Genomic DNA, 24,886 nt, shown 5'->3' on the forward strand with positions numbered 1-24,886 from the left:
GAAACAAAACGTCTCGCTATTTACAAGGTCAGACACTGAATTTGTCCCCAGAGGGCCGAATAACATTTTTAATAGTTGTTTAAGGACAGGATTCCACAAGCTGCCTCCGAGGAGCAATGTCGAAGTCAGCCTGCCGACCTACAAGAGAAGATACACAAGATGAATGACTCTGATTTGGACATGTCAAAAAAAAAAAAGCACCTCCATGTTTCACTGTTTAACTTCTTGAGCTGTCGATTTTAAACTAGGAAAATCATCATTAAAGATTAAAGATCATATGTTCGACGTCTTAGATTGACAAAATAGCTCATAAGCCAGCAAAAGCTTCAGCTCCAAGTGGCCGGTTGACCATTCGAGGAGCGAGCCCAAACGTCTTAACCTGAAAATCGCAATGTCATTTGCATTTAGCCAATACAGGAGTCTGTCTAACACAGATTTGTCAGCTTTTAATGGCTTCGTAAACCCACTTTACATATGATCTTTAAAAGCTACGTTTAAGAAAAAGCCTTGAGGTGAACCCATTTGAAGTTCTCTAGGGCCTCTAAAGAAAAAGCAAGCATTATGAGAGTTTATGCAATTATTTACAAGGGTGGTGACCGTTTTAAGGAAGAAACCAAAGAAAACAAATAAATTAAAATCACTGAAGCTCCACAACTGAAATACAAGAGCACTACAATTGAAAAAGAGAATACATCAAAGCAGTTATGAATCACTTTTAGGTTACATTAATAAAAGTCCTGGAAAAAACACACTTTGAACTGTTAACGAAAACCAACAACTTAAGGAAAATGGGGGAATCTCCTTTGTCTTTGTGTTTGTTTTACGCTGGTACAGGAAGTTTGAAGAGACCATACCACAGGACAGCGCTTTCTTGTGCATGCCGTGCTCTCTGCCCGCTATGTGCGACGCCCAGAGAATGTCGTGGTCAGGTGACACACGGCCTGCAATGAAGTCCCCGCTGGCAGGTACAAACAAGGTACAATAATCAGAATTAGGGAAAGAAAGGAAAAATCAGGAGAGGCGCCTTTACTCTGTACCCTTTAGCTGTACTTTACCTGTTAGCATTGCTATCAAGTCTCTATGTTATTCCTTTATGATCACCTGTTAAAGCAGGAGGAGGAAAAGGAAAACCTACAGAAAAACTCTTACGTTTTTCTGGCACGCTAAAAAGGCAAAATGGCTACACAAACATTAGCAATTAAAGATCTATAGACATGTATTCAACTCAGGTGCATTGATATGCATAGGCCTAGGCTGTTAGTTATTGTCTATTGATCTTTAACATTGAGGTCGGGTCCAGAGCGTGGCAAAGATGTGACCTTACCATTAATATGAATGTTTAGCCACTTCATCAATACGGCTGGTAGCTGTTCTGATGGTTTCCGCTCTCCCGTGAGGCCTTGCCATAACTGCTCTGTTGACCTACAGAAATTCAATAGACAGTGTAGCAGAATTGCAACAATTGTCACTAAAAGCTACACATAACATGTGACACACAAAAGTAATCACAACAACAGTTTTGTTGGGACAAAAATGTGCATAAACTGCCAAAGTCAGACAAAATGGCACTGGCCATCTGACACGATCCATAACATGGAAAAGAACATCTAAAGCAGTGTTCAGACTGTAGGCAAGTCAGATTTTTTCCCTCAGAATGTCCACACTATTAACTGCAAACGATTAAATAAAAATTGAGTGTCCAGAGACATAACCAACCTATCATGGGTTGCTTTGGTAATGACACAGTCATGTGACAAGGCTTTTCTTAAATGGATGCAGCACAAATGGAGGTGCACTCTCTCATTCTCCAAACAAGCGCTCTGTTGAGTCATGGTGCAGAACTCCTCAGTCGAACAGGAAAATGCCGAAATCTTTGGACATACCATTTGAACACTGTACCATTTTGGCTTAATGCGATAGTCAGTTACACTGTGTTTAGCAAAACGCTAATTAAATTACTTGCTCACCACAGAACCACTAGTCGTTTTGATTTTTTTTGTAATAAAAATCATAGTTCAGTTAGAGAACAGACACAATTAAAACCGGAATACATCTGCTCAATTCAGCATGAGCACAGTTGCAGCACAGATAAGCAGCAGCAGTCAGATTTTAATTATTAGTCAGATTTAATTCAAAGAGAAATATAAAAGTCCCTATTTAAGGGAGTTTTTCATTAAGAATAACAATGAACCCATCATTAAAGCAATTGCCACCCCTGAATTGCAAGGAAAATGCCCTCACCGCCACATACCTACTTCCGGTATTTTCAACGCCAGATTTGACGCTTTTGTTGTGACGCAAAATACCGTTTGAAATCTGATTTGAGCAGCCAGAGCGTCCAGACTGAGACACATCTGTAAAAATGTGATTAGAATCGCATTTCAAACCACCTTCAAATGTAGTTTTAATCTGGGCTCTTTTTTTGCTGCCCAACTGGATCAAATCTGAATATGCAAAAAGAAATCTTTTTTTGCTGGCAGTCTGAACATGGCCTATATTTTTCTTCATTTTAGTTCCATTTGTCTAGTGATGGGTGAAATTCTTGCATGCTCTTAATTTCTGAACATACCGGTAATGTATTTGAGAGCAAACTATTTTCTATTGATCTTTCACAATGGAGCCTATTGAATGAATGGTACAAAAACTATTCCAAATTAGCTGTTTCATCATTTTTATTGACATAAAAAATATACTTTTTTTAAATTAAGGCGAGACACTACAGGCAAAAACAGTTTTTTCATGCATCGGCCAATTTCAAGCTATTTGGCTTTTCATGAAGTGTTATTTCAAACTAGTGGAAAGAAAACATCCAAAATACACCTTTAAGTGCTGCTTTTATTACACTTTATCTATTTGCTTCTGTTAAGTTCAATTATAAAACATCTGTAAAGGCCATGTTTTTCTCCTGAACTGAGTCTCCACATCAGCAGCTCTTACAAACACCAAACTTTCCCGTTGTATTCCAATATATTCCGAAGGTTTTTACTAAGGGGTTTGTTCATATATAATTAGCCTGATTTTATACAACATTTAATTCCAGAAAATATATAGTTTCAACCCCCTCTTTAAAAACCTTTAACTCAAATATGTCAACAAAATGAAAAACTTTGAGCTGGGAAGTATGAAGTACTGGGGAAGTATGGTGAAATATATAAGTTAATTTTATACCCTATTCACCTGGTGTGTCTTGCCTTAAGTGTCATGTTTTAATTATATTTAAAACATGCTTTGATTATATTTACAGTATTTAAATGGTTAAATATCTAACTTTATGACTATATCTTACTTTTTTCCAAAAACATCTATGTGCTGAATTGTGTTCAAAACTTTAACTTTTGCAGACCTAAAAGGCCAGAGTTGCAATTTTGTAACATTTTCCCAAACCATACCTTGAACTGAATGGTTTTTATATAATAGCTTCCTAAAGACATGTTAATGGGTGAAAAAAAAAAACATCATAAATATCAACGCGTGGGTCTCTAAGGGTTAAATGTGTGCAAAATTACCATTGTAATCATCATAGCCTTGTCCATAGCCATAATTTGGATAGTTGTATCCTGAATAGTCATAGCCAGAATAGCCATTATAGCCCTGGTTGTATCCGTTGCCGTAGCCTCCATAGTTCTGGCCATAGTAGCTGTTGTATCCTTGATTATAGCCTTGGCCCTGTCCTGTTCAGAAAGAGTTAGAGAACCCTTTAGGTCAAGAAGTGCTAGCTGGCCAAAGAGACAGCCATCTCTAGATTGGCATACCTCTTCCACGGCCTCCTCCTCGCCCTCCTCGTCCTCCTCCGAAGCCCCGTTCTGCTCTGTTTTGCTGCTGTCTGTACACTTCTTTAGGCTGGGCAACTTTGACTTCACACTGACAACAAATGTAAACAGCATTACTACCATTTAGGGGTGGGGTGATGTATTGAGTTTTTCACAGAAACAGAAGTTGACAGTTTAAAACTATGAATCATTCTTTAAATGTGCTTATGACATTTTAATAGCATCCCTGGCAGCAAAACATTAAAGTTGGCCAAATCAATTTATTCTTATTCTCATAATCTTTCATCAATTCAAACTATCCTTTCTATAAAATAATCAATTAACAACAGTTATTCAAGGACATCTAGCATCATTCATAACATGTTAACCAATGTATATTAAAATATGTAACAATATGAAGATAAAATACAGTGCATTTATTAACATGTACTGTTATACTAACACATCATGCATGTTAAATTAATGAAAAAAGTAACAAACCATGCTCTTAACTATGTATTTATTTTTTACTGCAGTTTAGCTTTTTTTTTTTTCTCCTTTAACGCCATTCCAGCTTCTGTGGCTGTTTTTGGCGAGAGAGCCAGGTTTAGTTATTCAAAAAATAAATACGATGTTTAAGATTTTTTTTTTTTTTTAAAACCTTAAGACTAAATTTGGATTTACTTGGTTCAAAACCATTTCAAAACTATCAACAGAATAGAACACGTTTCTCAAAGGGTTTAGAAGTAGAGGTTTAGTTGAAATGGCAGTTATAAAGAAAATATATAACTGTTTATAATAATGTTGTCAAAAGTGATGTAATATATTGTAAACAAAGCTGATCAAAAATTTTCAGCACTCCGGTGTCACATGATCCTTCAGATATTCTATATGACAATTTGCTGCTCAAGAAACATTTCAGATTATTGTCAGTGTTAAAAACAGCTGTGCTGCTACACATTTTTGTGATTCTTTGATGAATATTCAGTTCAAAGGAGCAGCATTTATTTGAAAAATCTTTTAACATTATATATAAATGTCTTTACAGTTACTTTTTATCAGTTTAAACCAATGATGAATAAAACTTTGCTTACATTTTTTTTTTTTACAAAAGTGTAAAAATAAAATAATTGTGTAGAAAAAGGTGGATAGTATAATTACCATGACCTGTTGTATTTACACAGAATGAGATACTGGTGTACACGTGTGTGTCAAATCTGCAAGATATGTTGATGATGTCAACATACCTTCCCTGATCCAATTTGATGGTATCTGTTCTCAAGCAGTTTCTGAACTGGATCCTCTAAAACATACGTCACAAAGCAGAATCCCCTCCTTTCGTTTGTTTTGGTGTCCATGGGAAGCTCAATGCTTTCAATCTTTAGACAGGAAAATAGCATTAGTTTATGTACCAGTGTGGGTGTCAAAAGTCCCCCAAAATATTTCCATTGCATATTATGTTCATAGTTAATATGTTTTCTCGTTTCTTAGTTCAAGTTACTCACATCCCCATAAGCTCCAAAGTATTCCCGGATCTGTTCCTCAGTTGTGTCTGGACTTAGACCTCCGACAAAAACCTTCTTGGGGGGTTCCTTGCCCTTAATGGCTTTGGCTCTCTTGGGATCAATCAATTTGCCATCTAGCTTGTGCTCCTTCAGCTCTAACACCTGAACACATGAAGATCCAGCTATGAACATGATGTCAGAGTAATGTTATCCTTAACGTAATGAGTGACAGAGAGCATTTACCTTATCAACACTCTCAGCATCTCTGAAGAGCACGAACCCGAAGCCCCTTGAGCGGCCGGTCATGGGGTCTGTTTTGATGGTGCAGTCCAGGACTTCTCCAAACTTGGACAGGTAGTCGGTAAGGTCTTTCTTGCTGGTGTCCCAACTGAGTCCACCAATGAACATTTTCCTACTCAAAAATAAATAACATTCATTTCAAGCAACCGAATAAACATTTAACATGTAAGTTTATATATTATATGTAACGTTATACATTATATTATATGACGCATGTCAGGAACGCAATATGGTAAAAGGGGGGTGTTAAACACAGTATAATTTTAATAATGCCCAAATTAACCTGCAAGCCATAAGACGTCAGGATGCTAATACGGGTTATAAATAATAACTAGATTTCGAGCATCCTAAGCTAAAAAATATGGTGCATATTAGCAAAATAGGCGTTTGAAACGACATAGATGTGCAGAAAGGACGGCAACATTTGATTTTCATGTGAATTGCGATTTAAAGTAAGCGAGGCGCTTGGCCAAGGCCGCGCGTTTTTAGACTCACCCGTCATCCTCCTGGTTTTTACTCGCGTTTATTTTGGAGCCTTCTGGAAACTCGTCAGTGCTGAAGTCACCTTGTTCTTCGGCCTGCATTTTGGAGTATGTGTAGTTTGAACCGACGCTAACTATATACTAGAATATATTACAGCGGTTTTAAAAGGTCAAAGACTCCAACACGAATAAAGTGCCGCGTTGATTAAAATGGCGGACGGTGATCAGTGACGAAATCCGTCTGCACGAGGAAGCGGGAGGGGCGGGAGTGGGCGGGGCTTACTATAATAAAATGCTTATATATATATATGTAAACACAAACTTTTATTTTGGATGCAATTAATCCAAAATATGTTATTTTTACATATAATATATTTATAAATATAAGATAAAGTATATATATATATATGCAAATATTTCTTAAATATATACATGAATGAGTGTGTATTTATATAAACACCAGCACTAATATCAGGGTGTTTCCCTATTGTGTCCACCACATAGTGACCCTCAGTATGTGTGAGTGTAAACACATGTGGTATAAAATGTTCTAATTTGTTACACTGGTTATTTAAGTTATGTTGTAAGATCTACAGTTTTGTAAATAGTTTACACACAATTACCAAAAAAGTGGGGTTTGACTATAAAATAATAAGGCCTACATGAATTAAGACATTTGATGCAGTATGTCGGTAAAATGGTTTTATTTACTTCCTCGCTCAACAGCCCGCTGTGTTGCCAAATGGCGGAAAAATAAACTTTAAAAGGTATTTATGTAAAAGGTATTAACTTATTACATTTCAAAATAAATACTTTTCTGCACAAAGCATTGCCAATTCATCCACCACAGCAACACGTGTAGAACTAATATGTGTTTATATTATTATTATCATAATTGTAGAGCTGTTGCATATGATGATATATCGTTTACATTTTTTTTTAAAAAAACAAATTGTACCAATGTAGCATGAATAAAATTGATATGACAGGTTAACATTAAAAATTAAATAATTGTGATGATAATGATAGCCAGAGAGGCGGGATTCTCTGCGAGGATTTGGCAATCCTCTAACCGCTCCATGTGTTGTTAGCTACTCACAGCTAGCATATATGCTATTATTGATTCATTTGTCAACGTTCGAGCCTCTTATCTGATATAATCAAATAAAACACAGGACTTTAAGACACATATATCGTTTGCCATTGATAAAAATGGCAGCGATTGCAGTGCCAGAAAATACTAGAGTCTTTCTTCTGGATATTGAAGGAACCACGACGCCCATCACGTTTGTTAAGGTAAGAGCCCATAGAGTGGGAAATAATAAGTCATGTTCATTATTATGAGCAAGGAGATATTATTTATTCTAATGTCTCCTGCCTGCAGGATATCTTATTTCCCTACATCAGAGAGAATCTGGAGGAATATCTGTCTGCTCACTGGGAAGAGGACGAGTGCAAACAAGATGTGCATCTGCTCAAAAAACAGGTTCCTTGTTTATTTTTATATATTAATCTTGATTATGTGGTTTGTCAGCGTTTTACATGCATTATTTCATTTATATTTAAAATATAAACCGTGCGCTAAATAGAATAGACTGTTGTGTAACGCCATACATGGATGGTCAGTCCCACAAGGGGCCACAAGAAAGTGCTAGGGGTCCGTGGAAATGTTTAAAGGAAAAAAGTGTAAAAATAGATTAAAATACATGTGATAAATTAAATTAATAAAATATATAATCAAAATAGATTAAAATTAATTCAAGTCAAATGAAATAATAAAATAAATTACAATTTTGATAATAAGCAAATAAATACACAGTACAATACTGTGCGACACATTAGCGATCTCTATAGTGAATATTTTAAGTAAAATATTTTACACAATGTAATGTTTAAAGGTAACATTTTTGTCTCTATTAGTGTTATTTTAGTTTTATTATAGATTTACTAATGTTTGGAATTAGCTTTTTATTTTTTATTTTGCATGTTGTTATTAGTATGTGCTGTTGTCATTTTTATTATTTTAATTTAGGTTTAATTTAGTTTTATTTGAGCTATTTCCAATTAATAATTGTAGTGCTCAACTAATATGGAAACATACATCCGGCACTGAAAAAAAGAATATAAAATGTCTTGTCTATGTATAAAATTAATTCATAGCTGCCTTTTTAAGTTTGAGCGCGTTGTTCCCTCGCATGAGAGTGATCATATACTGTATATGGGGGTCTGAAAGACTGAAACCACTGCTGTAATGGTAATGGGCAGTGCAGTTATTCTGACTGAAACGTGTCTGCTTTCAGGCTGAGGAGGACTTGCGGCAGAATAAATCAGGCCCAGTTCACGCAGTGGACCAGACCGTCCACACAGACGAAGAGAAGGCTATCCGTGAGGTGGTCGATAATGTCCTCTGGCAGATGGACGCAGACAGGAAAAGCACTGCGCTCAAACAGCTGCAGGGCCACATGTGGAGAGCCGCGTATATGACTGGGAAAATCAAAGGCGAGTAAGTAACCTCATCTTTCCCTGCGCATACAGCATCTGTCTGAGGGCCACTGCGGAGCCTGATAAGAAATTGCTCAGTAAATAATTTTGTTTGTTTATAAAATGGCTTTAAATATAGGCTGTCAAATGATCCTGTAGCTGCAGCTTTTGTCAAACTCGGATATACATATACACACACAATAAAAACATTTTACGCATTAATACACACATGCAGACACACCTACATACACATTCTCTCACACACAGACACGCACACACCTACAGACACAGTCTCACAGACACAAACATTTTCACACACACATACAGATGCACACACATACACTCACACACAAATTCACACAGACACACACATTCTCTTTCGCACACCACACACATGCAGACACACAATCTCTCTCTCACACAAACACACACACATACACAAGCACACACACATACAGACTAGTGCTGGGCAGCGATTAAAATGTTTAATCACGATTAATCCCATGAGTTATCTCTGATTAATCGCAGTATGCGCAAAATTCAATAATGAATACAAAAGTATTGTATTGCATACTTTTATTTTAAAAGTGTTGCTAAATGAACAAAAGTGCCACAACATATGGTTTGCAAACACTTTAAACAAATAAGGTGCTTTTTACAGCAGTTAAAAGTTAGTAACAGTTACAATATTTCTTGTAAATATCAACTTAAACATTAATTTAATCAAATGAAATATAAAACTAAAACTATTTGCCACTGCCAGGGCATTAACGTTATGTTTGGTTTGGTATTTAAAAAAAAAAAAAAACAGGTTATGTCTAGAGCCTCAGTCATAACATTATAACATTTTGGTGCACACTGGGCAGTCACAAATTTCACAATTTGATATTGTTTAAATTCGGGCCTATCAGGTAATGTCCATAACAAATTGTATGCATTTTGTGATTTTGTGTCTGTGAGAGAGAATGTGTGTGTGTGTGATTGTGTGTCCGAAGCCCCTTTCACACTGCGATTCCGGCAAATACACGGATAATGTGACCCGGCATTTGTTCCTGGGCCGCTAGATTTGGTCTATTCACACTGCCAGCGAAATACCGTAATATGTGCGCTTTCACACACAACCCGTAACGGTCCCGGATCGAGTTGACACGTGACATCCGGATGTGACATATAATGTACGAGTCGAAAAAGATTGGCTCTTAAACAACCACATCATGTACCGTTCCACTGAGCAGGCGAGCGATCTCCGCTTCAGCGCGGATAGTAAGGAGCTCCGTGGTCTCGAATTGTGCCCAGTTTGCGCACATTTCTGCTTGTTTCATTTTAGTTTCTTTTGTATACGAACACTCTCTGCGTTTAAAACAAAGACTAGCTCTTCTGGCACTGCAGGGTTGTATTATTGAAAAAACAAGCTCTAGGAGTCGCACGATAACTACGCACACGTTGCGGCATTAGTTTTGGCTTTTGTTCACACAGCGCTCGTCCCGGGTCGAATACCGTAATATTGCTAGGTCCCCGACCCGGGTTCAATTTGGTAATCAATTCCGGGACGTGGTTGCTTTCACACAGAAGGCGACCCGGCAATGTTCCGGGAATATTGCGGGTCCGACGTGCAGTGTGAAAGGGGGTCTACAGACACACATTCTCTCTCACACAGACACGCTCACACACACAGGCACGCGCACACACACACAGACACATTCTTTCTCACAGAGAGACACACATATTCACACACATCTACAGACGCGCACACATTCTCTCTCACACATACAGACACACAATCACACACACAGTCACAAGCACACAGACACATTCTTTCTCACAGACACACAAATTCACACACACATACAGATTCACACACACATACAGACCATTCTCTCTCACAGACACACAATCACACTCACACAAATTCACACAGACACGCACACATTTTCTTACACACACATACACACACACGGACACACAATCGCACCTACATGCAGAAACACATTCTCTCTCACACACGCATTCACTCACACATACAGACACACACACGCGCAGACACACCTATAGACACACAATCTCTCTCACACAGACACGCTCACACACACAGACACGTGCACACACATACAGACACATTCTTTCTCACAGACACACAAACAAATTCACACACAACTACAGACGCACGCACATTCTCTCTCATACATACAGACACACAATCACACACACAGACACGAGCACACACACATACAGACGCTCACACATTCTCTCTCACACACACAGACTCACACATACATACAGACACACACATTCTCTCTCACAGACACACAATCACACACAAATTCACACACACACATTCTCACACACACGGACACACAATCGCTCACACATACAGACACACATTCTCTCTCAGACACACGCATTCAGACACATTCTCACAAACGCAGACACCCACAATCACACTCACACACAAACGCACACACACATTCTCACAAACGCAAACAAATGCACACACATTCTCTCACACAAATTCACACAGACACATACAAACATTGTCTCTCACACACAAATTTACACACACATTTCATCATATTAGAATGATTTCTGGAGGATCATGTGACATTGAAGACTGGAGTAATAATGCTTAATATTCACCTTTGATCACACAGTAATAAATTACATTTTAACACACATTCACAGAAAGCTATTTGAAATTGTAATAATATTTCACAATATTACTGAATTTTTGATCAAATAAATGCAGCCTTGGCGAGCAGAAGAGGCTTCTTTCAAACCATAACAAAATCTTAGTGCCTGAACTGTGGTTTACATTTATATCCTATCACGTCGTAATCTCCTCACAGCCACTGTTCTCCCGAGCTGCAGTATAAATGAGTGATGTTGTGGTTTTGTCGCAGGGTTTATCAGGATGTGGTTCCAGCCGTCAGAAGGTGGAGGCATCATGGACTGAAGATCTACATCTATTCCTCAGGAAGTGTGGAGGCACAGAAGCTGCTCTTTGGCTACTCTGTCCAAGGCAATCTATTAGAGGTAAGCTGGAGCTGTTAGATGGGATTCGTTTTCTAAAGAATGTTTGACTCATTGCTTGTGCTCGTATACAGTCTGGATGAGGGCTGGTAAGGAGGGTCATGTCATGTGCATTATGGATGCGCAGGATACCGGTACTGGAAAGATACCGGTATATATTTTATTTCAAATGGTACATATCATGATTTTGCACATATCGGTATATGCTGCTGTTCCAAAGTTTGCCCCCCTAGATGGCAGTGCACTACACAAACTGACACGAAACCGGCAAATGTGACGACAACATTGACGAACAAAATTGATAAAGCAGTTGAATCTCACTCAAGACGAATTAATAAAGAGAGGAGTTTAAGTGTTGTCACGGCGACATAAACAAATTTCAGCATGGAGGAAGACTGATGTTAGGGTAATATTTTACCTTTATTTTAATCACAAAAACCAACCATTGCATCAAGTTAAACAGGCCCATTGGCTACTTGCATAATAAGCAGTTTTAAATTTAAAAGGTTCAATGCCTTATTGAGCTGACGTGACTGAGCCTGACCCGAACGCCATTGGTTGAGGGGTCTCCTCAACCACCAATGTGCAGCATCCACCTGGATGATGCGACGGCAGCCATATTGCACCAGAACGCCCACCACACACCAGCTTATTGATGGAGAGGAGACCGAGTGATGAAGTATATGGAGCTGATGATGATGGACAGAGGCCAATTTGGCCAGGATGCCGGGTTTACACACCTATTCTTTTTCTGAAGGACATCCTGGGATTTTTAATCACCACACAGTCAGGACCTCAGTTTAACGTCTCATACAATGGAGTATTTATTCATATTTTTAATTGGGTTTTATTTTAATATTTTAGTTAAACTTTGTAATTTTGTTGGGCTGCAGTGTTATTTTTGTATTATTTTAATAGTTTCTTATTTGTCTTAGTAATTTTCTTATGTGCTTTTGGCCTTTTTTATTTATTTTTTTAAATGTTGCTTTAATGTATTTTTATTTAAGTTTTAAAACATTTTGTACTTAACGTATTTATTTTAGTTATTTACAAAATTTTCATTTTTAATTAGTAAATTTTCTTTTTACATTTCATTAAGATTTTTTTTAATCTAAAATGTATATTATATTTTATTTCAGTTTTATTTATTTTAAATGTAAAAAATTTAGTTAAAAATAACAACACTGGCAACACTTTTTTTGTCTTATTTTTAGTTTTTTTAGTTTTTAATGCTCTATTTATTATAGTGTAAGTTTATGGAATTTTAGTACTTCTTTAACCAAAACTGATTTTAATTTACTTATTTAGCAAAGCATATTAAATTAAAGTTTTTGATCTAAATTGTATATTTTATTGTTTGATTGTTTTAGTTAACAATAAAAACACTGTTATGTATTTGTTGTATTTATTATTCTTTTAATATTTGTTAATAGAATCTGTTTCTATTTATCTTTTATCTATTTATTTTATTGGAATTTTAGTACTTATTTTAATTCAGTTGCAGTTCAGTTTTAATTCAATTTTAATCTAAAATATCCATTTTTGTAAACAATGAACTGCAGTACTTAAACCACCAACTGAAAATGTACCCGGAAATTTGACAATAAAAAAAGTAAATTGAATCACTGCCAAGAAACAGCAGGTCATTTGATCCGTAATTTTTACAGAGGTTGCAATTCAGACAGGATTCAGATCACAGTGTATATTTGTGGGATGCAAAATAATCTACAAGTTTATATGGATTAGCAAGTTTTGAACTTATATTTTTGTTCTTTCAGCTGTTTGATGGTCACTTTGACACCAACATCGGCGCCAAAGTAGAAAGTAAAAGCTATGAGAACATCGCCGAGAGGATCGGGTGCCAACCAGAGGAAATCATGTTCTTAACCGACATCACACGAGGTGGGCGCTTACTGGTGCTCTGAAAACCTTTCATTCCTGCCGTAATTGCTTCAGTGCCCAGTCTGAACCCTGTGTTTCATTAACATCTCCTTCACAGAAGCGAAGGCTGCAGAGGATGCTGGGGTGAACGTGGCTGTCGTAGTAAGACCTGGTAACATGGAGTTAACCGAAGAGGAAAGGAACCATTATAGAATCGTCACGTCTTTCAACCAATTAGAACCGAGCGGAAATATTTGACAGCGCAGAACTAGGGTTGTGACATAGGATCATGTGGAAAAAGCAGTAGTTCTGCTGGACTGAAACTCCAAGAATCCAGGTGCTTGTTTTTTTTTACACTGAAACCCATCGTTGAATTATAATACACTCACATTCTCTTGGAATATTTTATATGCAGTGTTAATGTCTTCATCCCCCACATGTGCAGTGATAAAATATATTATAACCTGCCACCTGGACACAGGTTTAGTGTGATTGTACCTCATGTCAAGCGCAGTTGTATAAACCTCAATATTAAATGTTGTTGTAAAATTTTATTCCAAATGAACACATCTAACAAATCACATTTGCAACATTTAGATACACCATGTCTGTTTTAGTAACAAAATACAGAATTATGACCAATGCCAGAGATGTTTTACAATATTTAACACCAAGTATAAAATGCTGCATTATTGTGCAGGACAGGCTCAAAATGAATACAAAACATCTATGATTGCTTTTGTCTTGGAATTTCTTCTTCATAGTCAAACTAATAATTTACTTGTCTATTTCCAAACCCGTATCCTGCGTGAAGATTCTTCAGAAGGTCTTTTGTCTTCCACCAAAAAATAACAGCATACAGATTTGAAGCAGCAAACGGGTTGGTAAATAATAATAGAATTGTCATTCCATAGTGTCTTCATAATAACCTGTATCAAGAAAGTCTTTTGGATTATCTTGCCAAAAAAAACCTCTTCCTGTATTGAGATCTTGAAAGTGTCCTTGTTACTTCACTCATCTGACACATAAACATGGAACACGTCACAGTGATTCCTTGTGCATTTCATGAACTTGTTGCTTCTGCAAAAGCCTATCTACTATTCAGAAAACACGCTCATCCCAAGGTCTTTCTAGAGAGATTACATTCAGCTTACATGCATGATTGATAACTGGCGAACACAGGAAGTACGAGGGCGGATGGATGTTGTGAAAAGGAGACTATAGTTGATCAGACTGGTACTCTGACACCTCAGAGAAGCTTTCAGACAGGCTGAGCGGAGGGTCCTGGTCGTCGCTACAGACGATCTCGAAATGGTAGTGGCGAAACTCGATGGCAAATGTGCCCAGGTACGTCAGGAAGAACATAACCAGTGCCCACTGGGCCCGGGCGGCGTGCATGTGTAGCCGCTGAGCCATCAGGGCAAAATCTGTAAACTGTGGTCAAGGCTGAAATATGGAAAACCAATGAAATCTATGAAAGAGAACGGGCAAGCAGGGCTGGGTGATGTATCGAACACTGGGCAAATTCCAATCGGAAATGAGCATCGCACTCGTGTCATCATGTAGCAGTTTGGAAAGCCCTTGGTGAATGGACCAATGAAAATCTGTGATTTCCTCATTATCTTCACTTGGAATGTAATTATGACAATGCAGCGCAACGTCCTTAAAGGGTTCGTTCAATGTCGTTCCACACCCGTAAGACCTCCGGTCATCTTCGGAACACAGTTTAAGATATTTTAATTTAATCAGAGAGTTGTTCTGTTCCTTTAATGAAAGTGTATGCACACTATTTACTGTCTATGTCCAGAAAGGGAATAAAAACATCATCCAAGTAGTCCAAATGTGACATCAGTTAGTTCATTAGAATCTCTTGAAACATCGAAAATACATTTTGGTCCAAAAATTACAAAAACTACGACTTTATTCAGCATTGTCTTCTCTTCCATGTTTGTTTTCAAACCTCAAAGATTCAAATGGTTATGAATCAGCGAATTGATTGATTGGCAGTTTGATCCGAATCATGAATCAATCCGCTCCGAGTTCCGAATTCATAATGTTTGAATCTTTATTTGAGGATTAAAAGCAAACGAGGAAGAGAAGACAATGCTGAATAAAGTCGTAGTTTTTTATGTTTTTGGACCAAAATGTATTTTCGATGCCAAGAGATTCTAACTAACTAACTGATCTAACAGATGGACTACTTTGATGTTTTTATTACCTTTCTGGACATGGACAGTATAGAGTTACACTTTCATTGAAGGTAGAGAAAAGAATCATTAATGACATAAATTTCATTTTTTGGGTGCACTAACCCTTTAAGCTGACCTTACAACAGGAACTTCTTATTATTGCCGTTAATAAAATTGAATATACAATTTATAATAAAGCTTTTAAAATATGCTTTATATATGCGTTCCCGCACTACTGTCATCTTGAAAACTTGCTGTCTCTTGTTTGGAGATTTTGGACTATGCAAGTAAACACTAGCTATATAGGGCCCTATAAAAACCTGTTTTATTTTTTGACATTTCGAAATTATCAAATTAAGGCATAAAACATTTATTTAACTTTTAATCATATGAAATAAAAAATAAATTGCACTAGCTTTACTGTTAAAATGAAAACATGGAAGAAAAATTGTTTTAATAATTAATTATTTGTGTTCGTATTATTATTGCATTGAGACGTAGCCAAATACTACTGTACAACAGTAGTATATTTGTCACAATCTCTTCAAGTTAAACCAAACTTTTATTTTGACGCGTTGCCAAGAAGACCTTTGAGTTTCTGTGTGTTTGAGGTTCTGATATGACTATTCTTCATATGAAATGTATGGCAAATGTATGTAATATATCATAAACAAAACAAATTGAATTATACTGTTTAACTCAAACTCTCCTGCCATCTTGCTATAAAATGAATCTCAAGGATTCGCCACCCTGTGTCACTTGCTTGTAAACGTAAAATTATGCTGCATTCACGCCATGCCATAACTACCATAATCTCAAGGTGACAACACGTGACGTTTCATTCGCAGCTTTTCACGTCTTCCGACTGTCCAAAATCCAAAATTAAATACATCCCTACTATATAGTATGTGAAAAACAGTACGCCAACAGAGTAGTATGTCTGAATGCATAGTATTGGAAAAACGGTGGGCGAAAAGTTTAGATTATACCATGAGGCCACAGGAGGGGATTTATGAATGGCAGAGAAGCTGTGCAACTGATGAGGACGTGAATCGTGAATTACAACATGGCGTAAACACACCTTTTTTTCCTTGTAGTGATGATCCTGTTTCCTTCGCTAACAGACTTGCGTAAGGGCCCTTTGTGAAGGGAAACAGGTGCTCACGTTAATTTGGAATGCCCCTAAAATTGGCGTCACCTTCCCGTAGTGCACTTTAAGGGTGCAAAAATACTGCTTGGAATTCCTCCACTGTATGGATGCAATCATTTTTCTGCCAATATCAGATCAAGCTGGGTTGACTACAACAATAACATAAACTAGCCTTAGTGTTAGTTGGTTTGTTTAGTTTTAGAGGGGTTTTAGACTAGAAGGCTGATTTCCTATACCAGCTAAATCCCAGGATGGATAGACTAGGAGACCAACTAAACCAGCTTAATGGCCCATTCTTATAAAGTATGAATAGAAATAGCTACTTTTTATTACGTTCTAATTCTATTAGAGAAGCAGTCCACAGCACAACTATAAAGATAGCGACACAGAGGAACGATATCGCTGGAGTCATTTGCAAAATGTTTTTTTTTCAAGCTGAAGAATGATAAAACATTGACAGTCAATCAGAATCCATCCTGCTTTAAAGAGCTCGAGCTTTTGCGACAAACCTGCAGCCTGTGCTTGTAATAAACAGTGTCTGCACAAAAAACACAATAATCTTCTAATATAGTTACTGTTATCTTTATAACAGGCCTTGCGCGCTCATTAATTTTGATACATTTCTGTGAGTCATTGTTTTTTGTTTTTTAGTGATTTGATGGAAGTAAAATAATTGCTGAATTAGACATGAATCAATGTTCATGGATGTCCCTGCATGACTTATGTACATTAAAATGTGTCACTAAAATAAAGGTAAATATTGTGATTTATTACTGTGTATTGTTGCAGTATATTCTTTTTTTTTTTTAAAGAGTACTTGTTATGGAAAAATTAGCAATTTCTGGCACTTAATCGCATGTTAGTTGCAACTGAAAATGTATTAGTTTAAATTTATATTTAATGTATTAGTTTAAATTTATATTTAGTTTAAATGTATATTTAAGCCTTTTATTTGACTTAAGTGGGACTTAATTACATATTTAAATGTAATTTCATAATTACTACTGTTGTCTTTGAAATAGACATCAAACGTTAACGTTTCTGCTGAATGAACTAAAATATAATGTAATCGTATTAACTTGTCATGTATGTAGTCACACATTTTTAATAATGAAGTTGCAATTTAGTACATTTAAAGTATATTAACTTTAAATATAAAATTGAATAACACACTACAGTTAAAAGTATAATCAAGTGTTTTACTGTAGTATGTTAGTCAACACATCAAAATAAGTTTCACTTCTTTAGAACACAACAAGATTATTAAAACGATGATTTAAAATGTACTTAAAAGTAAAACTTCATCACATGTGACATTACAAAGTGCACTTTTTAACAGTGTGCTTAAGTTTGTTACAAAAGTCCTGAAATTGTACATTTTTTAAGTACAATTAAGTATACTTTTAAGATTTAAAGTACACTACAAGTGCTCAATCAATGCAATGAAGAGCACTTCAGAAGGGTTGTGTGTATGAAATGAAAATTGCGGTTCTTCCTTGTTCCACTGGTATACTGTCTCATTTGGAATCTATTTGACAGTGGCTGGTTGTTTGAAATGGCATTTTCAGATGTTTTAGAGCAAGATGGCAGAATAGCTCCATTTTTGATGATATTCAATGTATACTGAATACATTGAATATCATCAGAAATGGAGCTATTCTGCCGTTATCACCCAGCCCTATAAAATTACTACATAAAATACTACAGTTCATACTGCAAAGTCTGCAGTATATTGTTTAGTGCAGTAAGTGGAAGGAAGAAGGATACAAAGCAGCATGCAGGAAGTCACAGCCCCAGACAACAGGAAGCGGGGGATTCCAGCTCGTTTCCCTTCATTCCGCAAGTTGACCTTTAGGGTCATGAAAGACTGGACCCAGCAGAAAAGGGTTCCTAGGCCAAAGGTCATGGAGGTGCCAATATTATGTAGTTCCTCGTCGTTGGACAGCTAGATCAAAAAGTGTGACAAACCAATAAGGTGTTTAAGTTAAAAGGTTAGTTCACCCAAAAATGAAATTGTCATGGACTCACCCTAATGTTGTTCCACACCCGTAAGACCTCCGTTCATCTTCACAACACAGTTTAAGATATTTTATATTTAGTCCGAGAGCATATGCAACTGTATGCACACTATACTGTCCATGTCCAGAAAGGGAATAAAAACATAATCAAAGTAGTCCATATGTGACATCAGTTGGTTGATTAGAATCTCTTGAAGCATCGAAAATACATTTTGGTCCAAAAATAACAAAAACTACGAATTATTCAGCATTGTCTTCTCTTCTGGTTTGGTCTTCAATTCTCAAATAAAAATTAAAACGGATCGGATCGCGTGTCAAACTGCCAAACTGCTGAAATCACGTGACATTGGTGATCCGAATCATGAATCAAATTGCTGATTAACCGTTTGAATCTTTATTTGAGGATTGAACACAAATGCGGAAGAGAAGACAATGCTGAATAATTCGTAGTTTTTGTTATTTTTGGACCAAAATGTATTTTCGATGCTTCAAGAGATTCTAATCAACCAACTGATGTCACATATGGACTACTTTGATGATGTTTTTATTCCCTTTCTGGACATGGACAGTATAGTGTGCATACACTTCCATATGCTCTCGGACTAATTATAAAATATCTTAAACTGTGTGTGAAGATGAATGGAGGTCTTACGGTTGTGTGGAACGACATTAGGGTGAGTCATTAATGAAATAAACTTAATTTTTGGGTGAACTAACCCTTTAAAATAGTGATGTAAAATTATACTTTGAATATTTATAAAAAAACACGGAAATTAAACTAATTAACATGTCCTGTCGCTGACAAAATTGTGCAGTGTGAACAGAAGCAGTGACTGAATGCTACCCCAGATAGTCATGCATTGTGAAAATAACAGGGATCCGACGAGCTTGAAAATCGTGAAGTCTGAACTCGGCGTTACCGGTAGAAAAATAGAAGAAGCATGGTCGACTAAAATTGTATTAGCTGGTTAGTCGCAGAAAAAAAACTCCACAGGAAGTGCTGGACAGATCGTTAACAGCAGGAAAGGCAAACATTTCCCCATTATTCATCAAACTCAAATATGGCTTATCACTTGAAACAAGTAGCAACTTAACAAGTCCGCTCAAGTTAATGTTAACCTAGATAAATGTGCACTATTATTAGACGCATATCTGTGTTTACTCCATGACATGAAGGCACTTGCTCGATTACTTGCATCTAACTTAGTTATTTTTGTCATACAAGAGTAATGCAAATTGTAAAATACCTACTTTTATTTCTGTTAACACAATAACAACAAAATGTTGTGCTTTTGTAAAATAATGAAATCAATCAGGATGTGCTTGATCTGCCGTCTCAATGTCAGGAAACTTGAGCATGTAACAAAAATGAACTGCAACTCGGTGTATACTTGCCTCACAGACTTGAGAAATGTAGCCTATCTATAGAAAGATTTAAATGTCTACTTTAAAAGGTCTCCTTGCTTTTCACACCACACTCATAATCATTGCGTTTGTTGGTGTGCTGTGCCAAGTTTTATGTGTGCTTTTGAGCTCTGATTAGGCTATATTATATACACCCTCAATTGGTTCATCACCCTCAAAATGAACAACTACTAACTTGACTGGAAAAATTTTTTAGTCAAGGGCAGCCCTACATCAAATTGACATTACAAAAAGTAGCTTTAGATTTATTTATTTTTTATGGATATATGAAATGATTTGTTTGAATGATGATCTAAATGAGAAACTATAACTGCCAGTAGGTGGCGGTAAATGTCTAAATGAGTAACGCCACATTCACACGGGGCATACCATAGACCGCAAAAAAATATATGACCATCCCGACTCGACATCATCCGTTTCCGCTTGGCAGATTTGAAGCTTTCAGGCGGCCTTGCACGGCGCTGACATCTTGGGACCGAGTCTGCGCAGTAGCGATTTCGGGACCGGAGTTGCACAGTAGAGCGCAGGAAGTACAGCCGCGATATCAAAAGCCCGCCCACACTCTCGCAGATGCAGAACAATTAATTATGTTGGTGTGAAATAAACAGTTATGGAAATGTAGAAATTAAAGCTAAAGCTCTAATCTGCTCCCAAAATTTCGAAAAAAGTCCGTTAGTGCCTCAGTGACAACTTCACTCAGAGAAGCCGTCAGTCTCAGCTGTCAATCATGACGTCACACCCCCTGTTTTTATAGCATCAAATAACTAACTCAAAGTAAACTTATTTTTAAAACGAACACCTGAAATGATATCATCGTGATGATAACTGCCTTCAGTGACATAAACTAACTTTAGGGGAAAATTTTTAAAGTGTAATTTTATTATTTAGTTTGCCTTGCGTCCATTAGAAAACACAGAGGGGCGGCTATACTGGGACCGGTCACCGGGGGGCGATCGAGGCGCGAAAGCTTCAGTAAATTAGAGGGAGACTGCAGGCTTGGGGCATACCCGTTAACGCTTCCCATTTACTTTGAATGGGTGACATCACCCGTTGCCGAAATGAATTGTGGGTTCCGTCGCGTCGCTTCACGAGGTTGAGAATTTGAAGATTTTGAAGATTTCTCAACTTTTCAAGCGCCAGCGCAGGTGTCATCCAATCAGATCGCCGTATGCAAATATCCTAGAGTAGGCGCTAGCCAATTGCGTTCATTACTGCTCCGTGAACCATCCAGACGCAGCTCCCGGGCCAGTACGTGATATTCTTCCCAATGTCAGCGCTTTTTTATGATTGAATGTACCCAACAGCTTCGAGCACCTGTGCAGTGCACTGACAACAACTACACAGGGCAATCGCATTCGCACATACAACCAAATCGGCATCCATTTCGTCTCACAGACTAGCTGTCAAAAAAGGCGCTTTTTTTGTGTTGTGTTATGGTCCAAGCTGCAAGTAAGTTAATGTGATTGGCTGTTGTCACTATGACGATCGCGTCAGCACCAAGCTTCAGCCACTACCTCCGTCAAGCGTTAACCCCTACGCTCCATGTGAACACACCGTAAGTCACTGAATCATCCATTCATTCGATTAGTTTAAACAGCTGATTCATTCAGGAATGGAGTGAATGGGTCATTGAATCAATGGTTAACATGACTGATTCACTGAAAACGTGGATTCATTCAGAAAGTAAACAAAAAATACTTCCATATGATTCATACCTGGAAGTTCCCAACTAAAGTCATACCGAAGCAGGCGAGAGACAACGCCACCAGACTGCCGATGTTGAGCCAGGGTTTATGCACCCTTGGTTTCATCTGCAGGTATCTCAGCACTCCAAGAATGAAGCCTGGAGCCCAAGAGACCATGGTAGAATTAATTTCGGACAATTCTACATCACCATCAGCTGTTTATCACACCGAACACACATGCAATTTAATGACTAAGGGTACGTTTACACAACAACAAAGTACTAAAAACGGAAATGGATTTCCTTTTTCCCAGATGACAAAACGTCAAAGCGATCCCCTTTCACATGGATCCGTAAAAGCAACTAAAATTGTTTAAAATGTATTATTCATGCCAGGCCAGTAGATGGATATGTCACTCTAAAGAAACACTATATGTCTATAGACTGAACACAGTGTGCGTAACATTTTTATCGTTTACACTGATACAATATCGGTATCAAGAACTTGAACTTTGAAACCCATTTTCAAATGTTTTTCAGGGCCGCAAAACGCTGTTGTCACGTAAATGAACGGCCAAGACTTATTAAGAGGTTTTCCGTTTTTAGTTGAAAACAGTGTTGTGTAAACGGCCCCTAAACCGATGTTCACATTTTGTAATATAATGCTGCTGGACACTGCAACAGATGCACTAGGCTGCAATTTCAGTGCATAATAAATAATGACTATATTAGTTGTTAAATCTTCAGTTGCATGAAAAAAGCTTTTTTCTCAAAGAAAACCAACTCTGATAGAATCCGAGCACCATTCATACCTACAAAGGCCGCCATGTTCATGACTTGACTAAACACGCAACTGGCAGGTGGTGCATTGCCTGCAATGCTAAACGGAATAAGAACTTTTATCAGGCCTCTAAACAAAGAAAATATATGTGAAATATTGATGATAAAATGAATAACGATTTACCTGATATATGGAGGAGATTTTGATTCTGACCTCCTATGAAAAGAAGGTCAGTTTGAAGGAGGCATTAATATTTTGATTACTCAAATGATTGCCATGCAATAAAGTACAGTTTCCCTTACTTGTATTCTGAACTGAGTGGGGTGATTTTCTCATCCTCCACAGCAATGAAATACCTGTTCACGAATGAAGTGATAAAATATTTATCTTAGCAGCAGCTTCAATCAGTGAAGTGGATTGTGGTAAAGCAGGTTTTGGATACTCACACAACCCAGAGGCCGGCAGCTGTGAAGAGAGAAAACATGACGGGCAGAAACATCCATGGACTGCACTTCCTCATGTCTCCTTATGAACGTCAATGAAACAACCCTGTCGGAATTAACACCACACTCTAAGAAATAGCCTACGTGTATACAGTAACGAATCCATCATTCTACAGTAAGTATATAGAGTGTATAGAGCCCATTTCTTTAACAGACTTTATTCTGGGCCAATTTTTCCCCACCAGGATTTTAAAATTCTTCAGTAAAAAGTAACAAACCAAACTAATCAGCAATGAGATGAAGAGCAATGTTAGAACATCTGATTTAAAGGGGTTGTGAATTGAGAAATCAACTTTCATTCAGCCTTTGATACATTAAAGTTAATCATGATTTAAGAATATCCTGTATGTTTCTGAGATGAAAACTTCCTTGTTAGTCAAAGAAAAGCTTTTATAGACACCAGGCCCAGCAAACGAGATCTCAGAATGTGCCAACCTATGACGTCAGAGTGTGGTGAAACGTCGCCTCAACAGAAGAAGAAGAAGAAGGGCGCCTGATTCTATAGCCCTGCCCACCGGCTCGTGCAAGAAATGTAATATAAATAACATGGGCCTACGTGGAACTAATTGGATCGTGCTACAGAGAAATAAACATGCCAAAGATAGCAAGATATTGTGCTGGGCCTGGTTGTGGAAGAACACAGTCCCTACATACGCTTCCTGATCATAACTTGGCATGCTGTCACAGGCTGGAGAATCCTTTATTTGTGGTGTTGTTGGTTCATTGTGCTTTGATTTGTGATCAGACTCAGACGAATATGGGCCAGAGCTCGCAAAGCCCAACGTCCCGTGGCTATGTGTTTTCCAGACGGGCTACCAAAATGTAAGCCGGTGAATCTTAAATAGTTAAATAACATTCCTTTCTTTATGTGCGCTGTTCACTCTCTTGACTTGATATTTGAAGGAAAAATACATTCACGATTTTGATCATGCTGATTTGTATGACTGCATTGAGGCTTGTGTGCGCATGTGTAATGCATGGTTCGCGGTTATATCCAAAAAAGTGCATCTATACATTATAAAAGTAATCCTCACGGCTCCGGGGTGGGGGGGCTCCTCTTAATAAAGGCCTTCTGAAGAGAATTGATGGGTTTTTGAAAGAAAAATATCCATATTTAAAACTTTATACATTAAAATATCTAGCTTCCACAGACCGCCTTCTGTATTCAACTTACGAAGAAAGCATACTATGACATCGGACGCAGCATAAACGTTTTGAAACGCTTCACTTCAGAAGGGCTTTATTTACCCCCCAGAGGTGTAAGGATTCCTTTTATAACTTTTATCCATGACCCGAGGTTACCTGCACAGTTTCAGCACAGTGCCACCTAGTGGTCAGGAGATATAAAAAAATTGCCATTTTTGGTTATAACTTCTGTTGGTTTGGCCACAAATCACAAAACTTGTCTCTTTAGATTTGGTGCAATCAAGAATAAATACTCTAAATACTTTCTTTTTCTTTTAAGTTCACAAAACTTACACATTTTAAGCAATCTGAATTGGTTAATTGTTTTAAGTTTTATGAACATGTTTCTTTTTATTAAATTGACAAAATTAATTAAATTAATTATTTTCATTAATTAAATAGACAAACTTAAATTTAACTGAAACTAGGCTGGGATTTCTGCATGCTTTGCCATGACACTCGAAAGGGAGAGTGATGCTAAAAGGAAGTGTTTCCTAATGTGTTTAACTTTTTTTTTTTTTTAAGT

General features: G+C 37.3%; 3 protein-coding genes across 8 annotated transcripts in view; 1 reads left to right on the plus strand and 2 right to left on the minus strand.

Moving 5' to 3' along the window:
• On the minus strand, positions 1–6,244 carry hnrnpdl (heterogeneous nuclear ribonucleoprotein D-like). 3 transcript variants are annotated; one of them, XM_067434153.1, is made up of 8 exons: positions 6,050–6,243; positions 5,498–5,669; positions 5,255–5,416; positions 4,997–5,128; positions 3,753–3,861; positions 3,507–3,671; positions 1,325–1,422; positions 1–138 (listed from the first exon to the last, which is right to left on the minus strand). In XM_067434153.1, the coding sequence occupies exons 1-7, from the start codon at positions 6,136–6,138 to the stop codon at positions 1,352–1,354; spliced, it is 900 nt and encodes a 299-aa protein (XP_067290254.1). In that variant the 5' UTR covers positions 6,139–6,243; the 3' UTR covers positions 1–138; positions 1,325–1,351. The 3 variants fall into 3 exon arrangements, with proteins under 3 accessions (XP_067290254.1, XP_067290256.1, XP_067290255.1); XM_067434155.1 differs by having other exon boundaries at positions 5,498–5,666; positions 6,050–6,241; XM_067434154.1 differs by lacking the exon at positions 1–138 and adding an exon at positions 599–958 and having other exon boundaries at positions 6,050–6,244.
• Positions 878–14,161, plus strand: enoph1 (enolase-phosphatase 1). Of its 2 annotated transcripts, none has more exons than XM_067434157.1 (6): positions 878–976; positions 7,421–7,522; positions 8,337–8,539; positions 11,415–11,547; positions 13,323–13,446; positions 13,544–14,161. In XM_067434157.1, the coding sequence occupies exons 1-6, from the start codon at positions 878–880 to the stop codon at positions 13,681–13,683; spliced, it is 801 nt and encodes a 266-aa protein (XP_067290258.1). In that variant the 3' UTR covers positions 13,684–14,161. The 2 variants fall into 2 exon arrangements, with proteins under 2 accessions (XP_067290258.1, XP_067290257.1); XM_067434156.1 differs by lacking the exon at positions 878–976 and adding an exon at positions 7,073–7,332.
• tmem150c (transmembrane protein 150C) overlaps positions 13,962–24,886 on the minus strand; it is a 20,678-nt gene continuing 9,753 nt past the window's right edge. For 2 of the 3 annotated variants that reach the window (XM_067434159.1, XM_067434158.1), the window contains exons 3-9: positions 23,119–23,221; positions 22,975–23,028; positions 22,856–22,888; positions 22,704–22,771; positions 21,923–22,050; positions 18,532–18,709; positions 13,962–14,852 (exon numbers count right to left, since the gene is read on the minus strand). In XM_067434159.1, the coding sequence (XP_067290260.1) occupies positions 14,644–14,852; positions 18,532–18,709; positions 21,923–22,050; positions 22,704–22,771; positions 22,856–22,888; positions 22,975–23,028; positions 23,119–23,192 (744 nt within the window). In that variant the 5' untranslated portion in view covers positions 23,193–23,221 and the 3' untranslated portion in view covers positions 13,962–14,643. Of the gene's footprint in view, positions 14,853–18,531; positions 18,710–21,922; positions 22,051–22,703; positions 22,772–22,855; positions 22,889–22,974; positions 23,029–23,118; positions 23,225–24,886 lie in introns of all 3 variants that reach the window. The other variant, XM_067434160.1, reaches the window with a different exon arrangement.

The sequence above is a fragment of the Pseudorasbora parva genome, chromosome 23 (genome assembly GCF_024679245.1).
Source record: "Pseudorasbora parva isolate DD20220531a chromosome 23, ASM2467924v1, whole genome shotgun sequence".
In the NCBI taxonomy this organism is placed as follows: domain Eukaryota; kingdom Metazoa; phylum Chordata; class Actinopteri; order Cypriniformes; family Gobionidae; genus Pseudorasbora; species Pseudorasbora parva.

What these genes read in the sequence shown, in the direction of transcription:
- enoph1 (XM_067434157.1), top strand. Translation starts at nt 878, where the DNA reads ATGCCGTGCTCTCTGCCCGCTATGTGCGACGCCCAGAGAATGTCGTGG. An exon ending in TCCAAGGCAATCTATTAGAG is followed by an intron (nt 11,548 to 13,322) that starts GTAAGCTGGAGC and finishes TTGTTCTTTCAG; the next exon opens with CTGTTTGATGGTCACTTTGA. An exon ending in CTTAACCGACATCACACGAG is followed by an intron (nt 13,447 to 13,543) that starts GTGGGCGCTTAC and finishes TCTCCTTCACAG; the next exon opens with AAGCGAAGGCTGCAGAGGAT.
- hnrnpdl (XM_067434153.1), bottom strand. Translation starts at nt 6,138, where the DNA reads ATGCAGGCCGAAGAACAAGGTGACTTCAGCACTGACGAGTTTCCAGAA. An exon ending in AAAAACCAGGAGGATGACGG is followed by an intron (nt 5,670 to 6,049) that starts GTGAGTCTAAAA and finishes TTTATTTTTGAG; the next exon opens with TAGGAAAATGTTCATTGGTG. An exon ending in ATCAAATTGGATCAGGGAAG is followed by an intron (nt 3,862 to 4,996) that starts GTATGTTGACAT and finishes ATTTGTTGTCAG; the next exon opens with TGTGAAGTCAAAGTTGCCCA.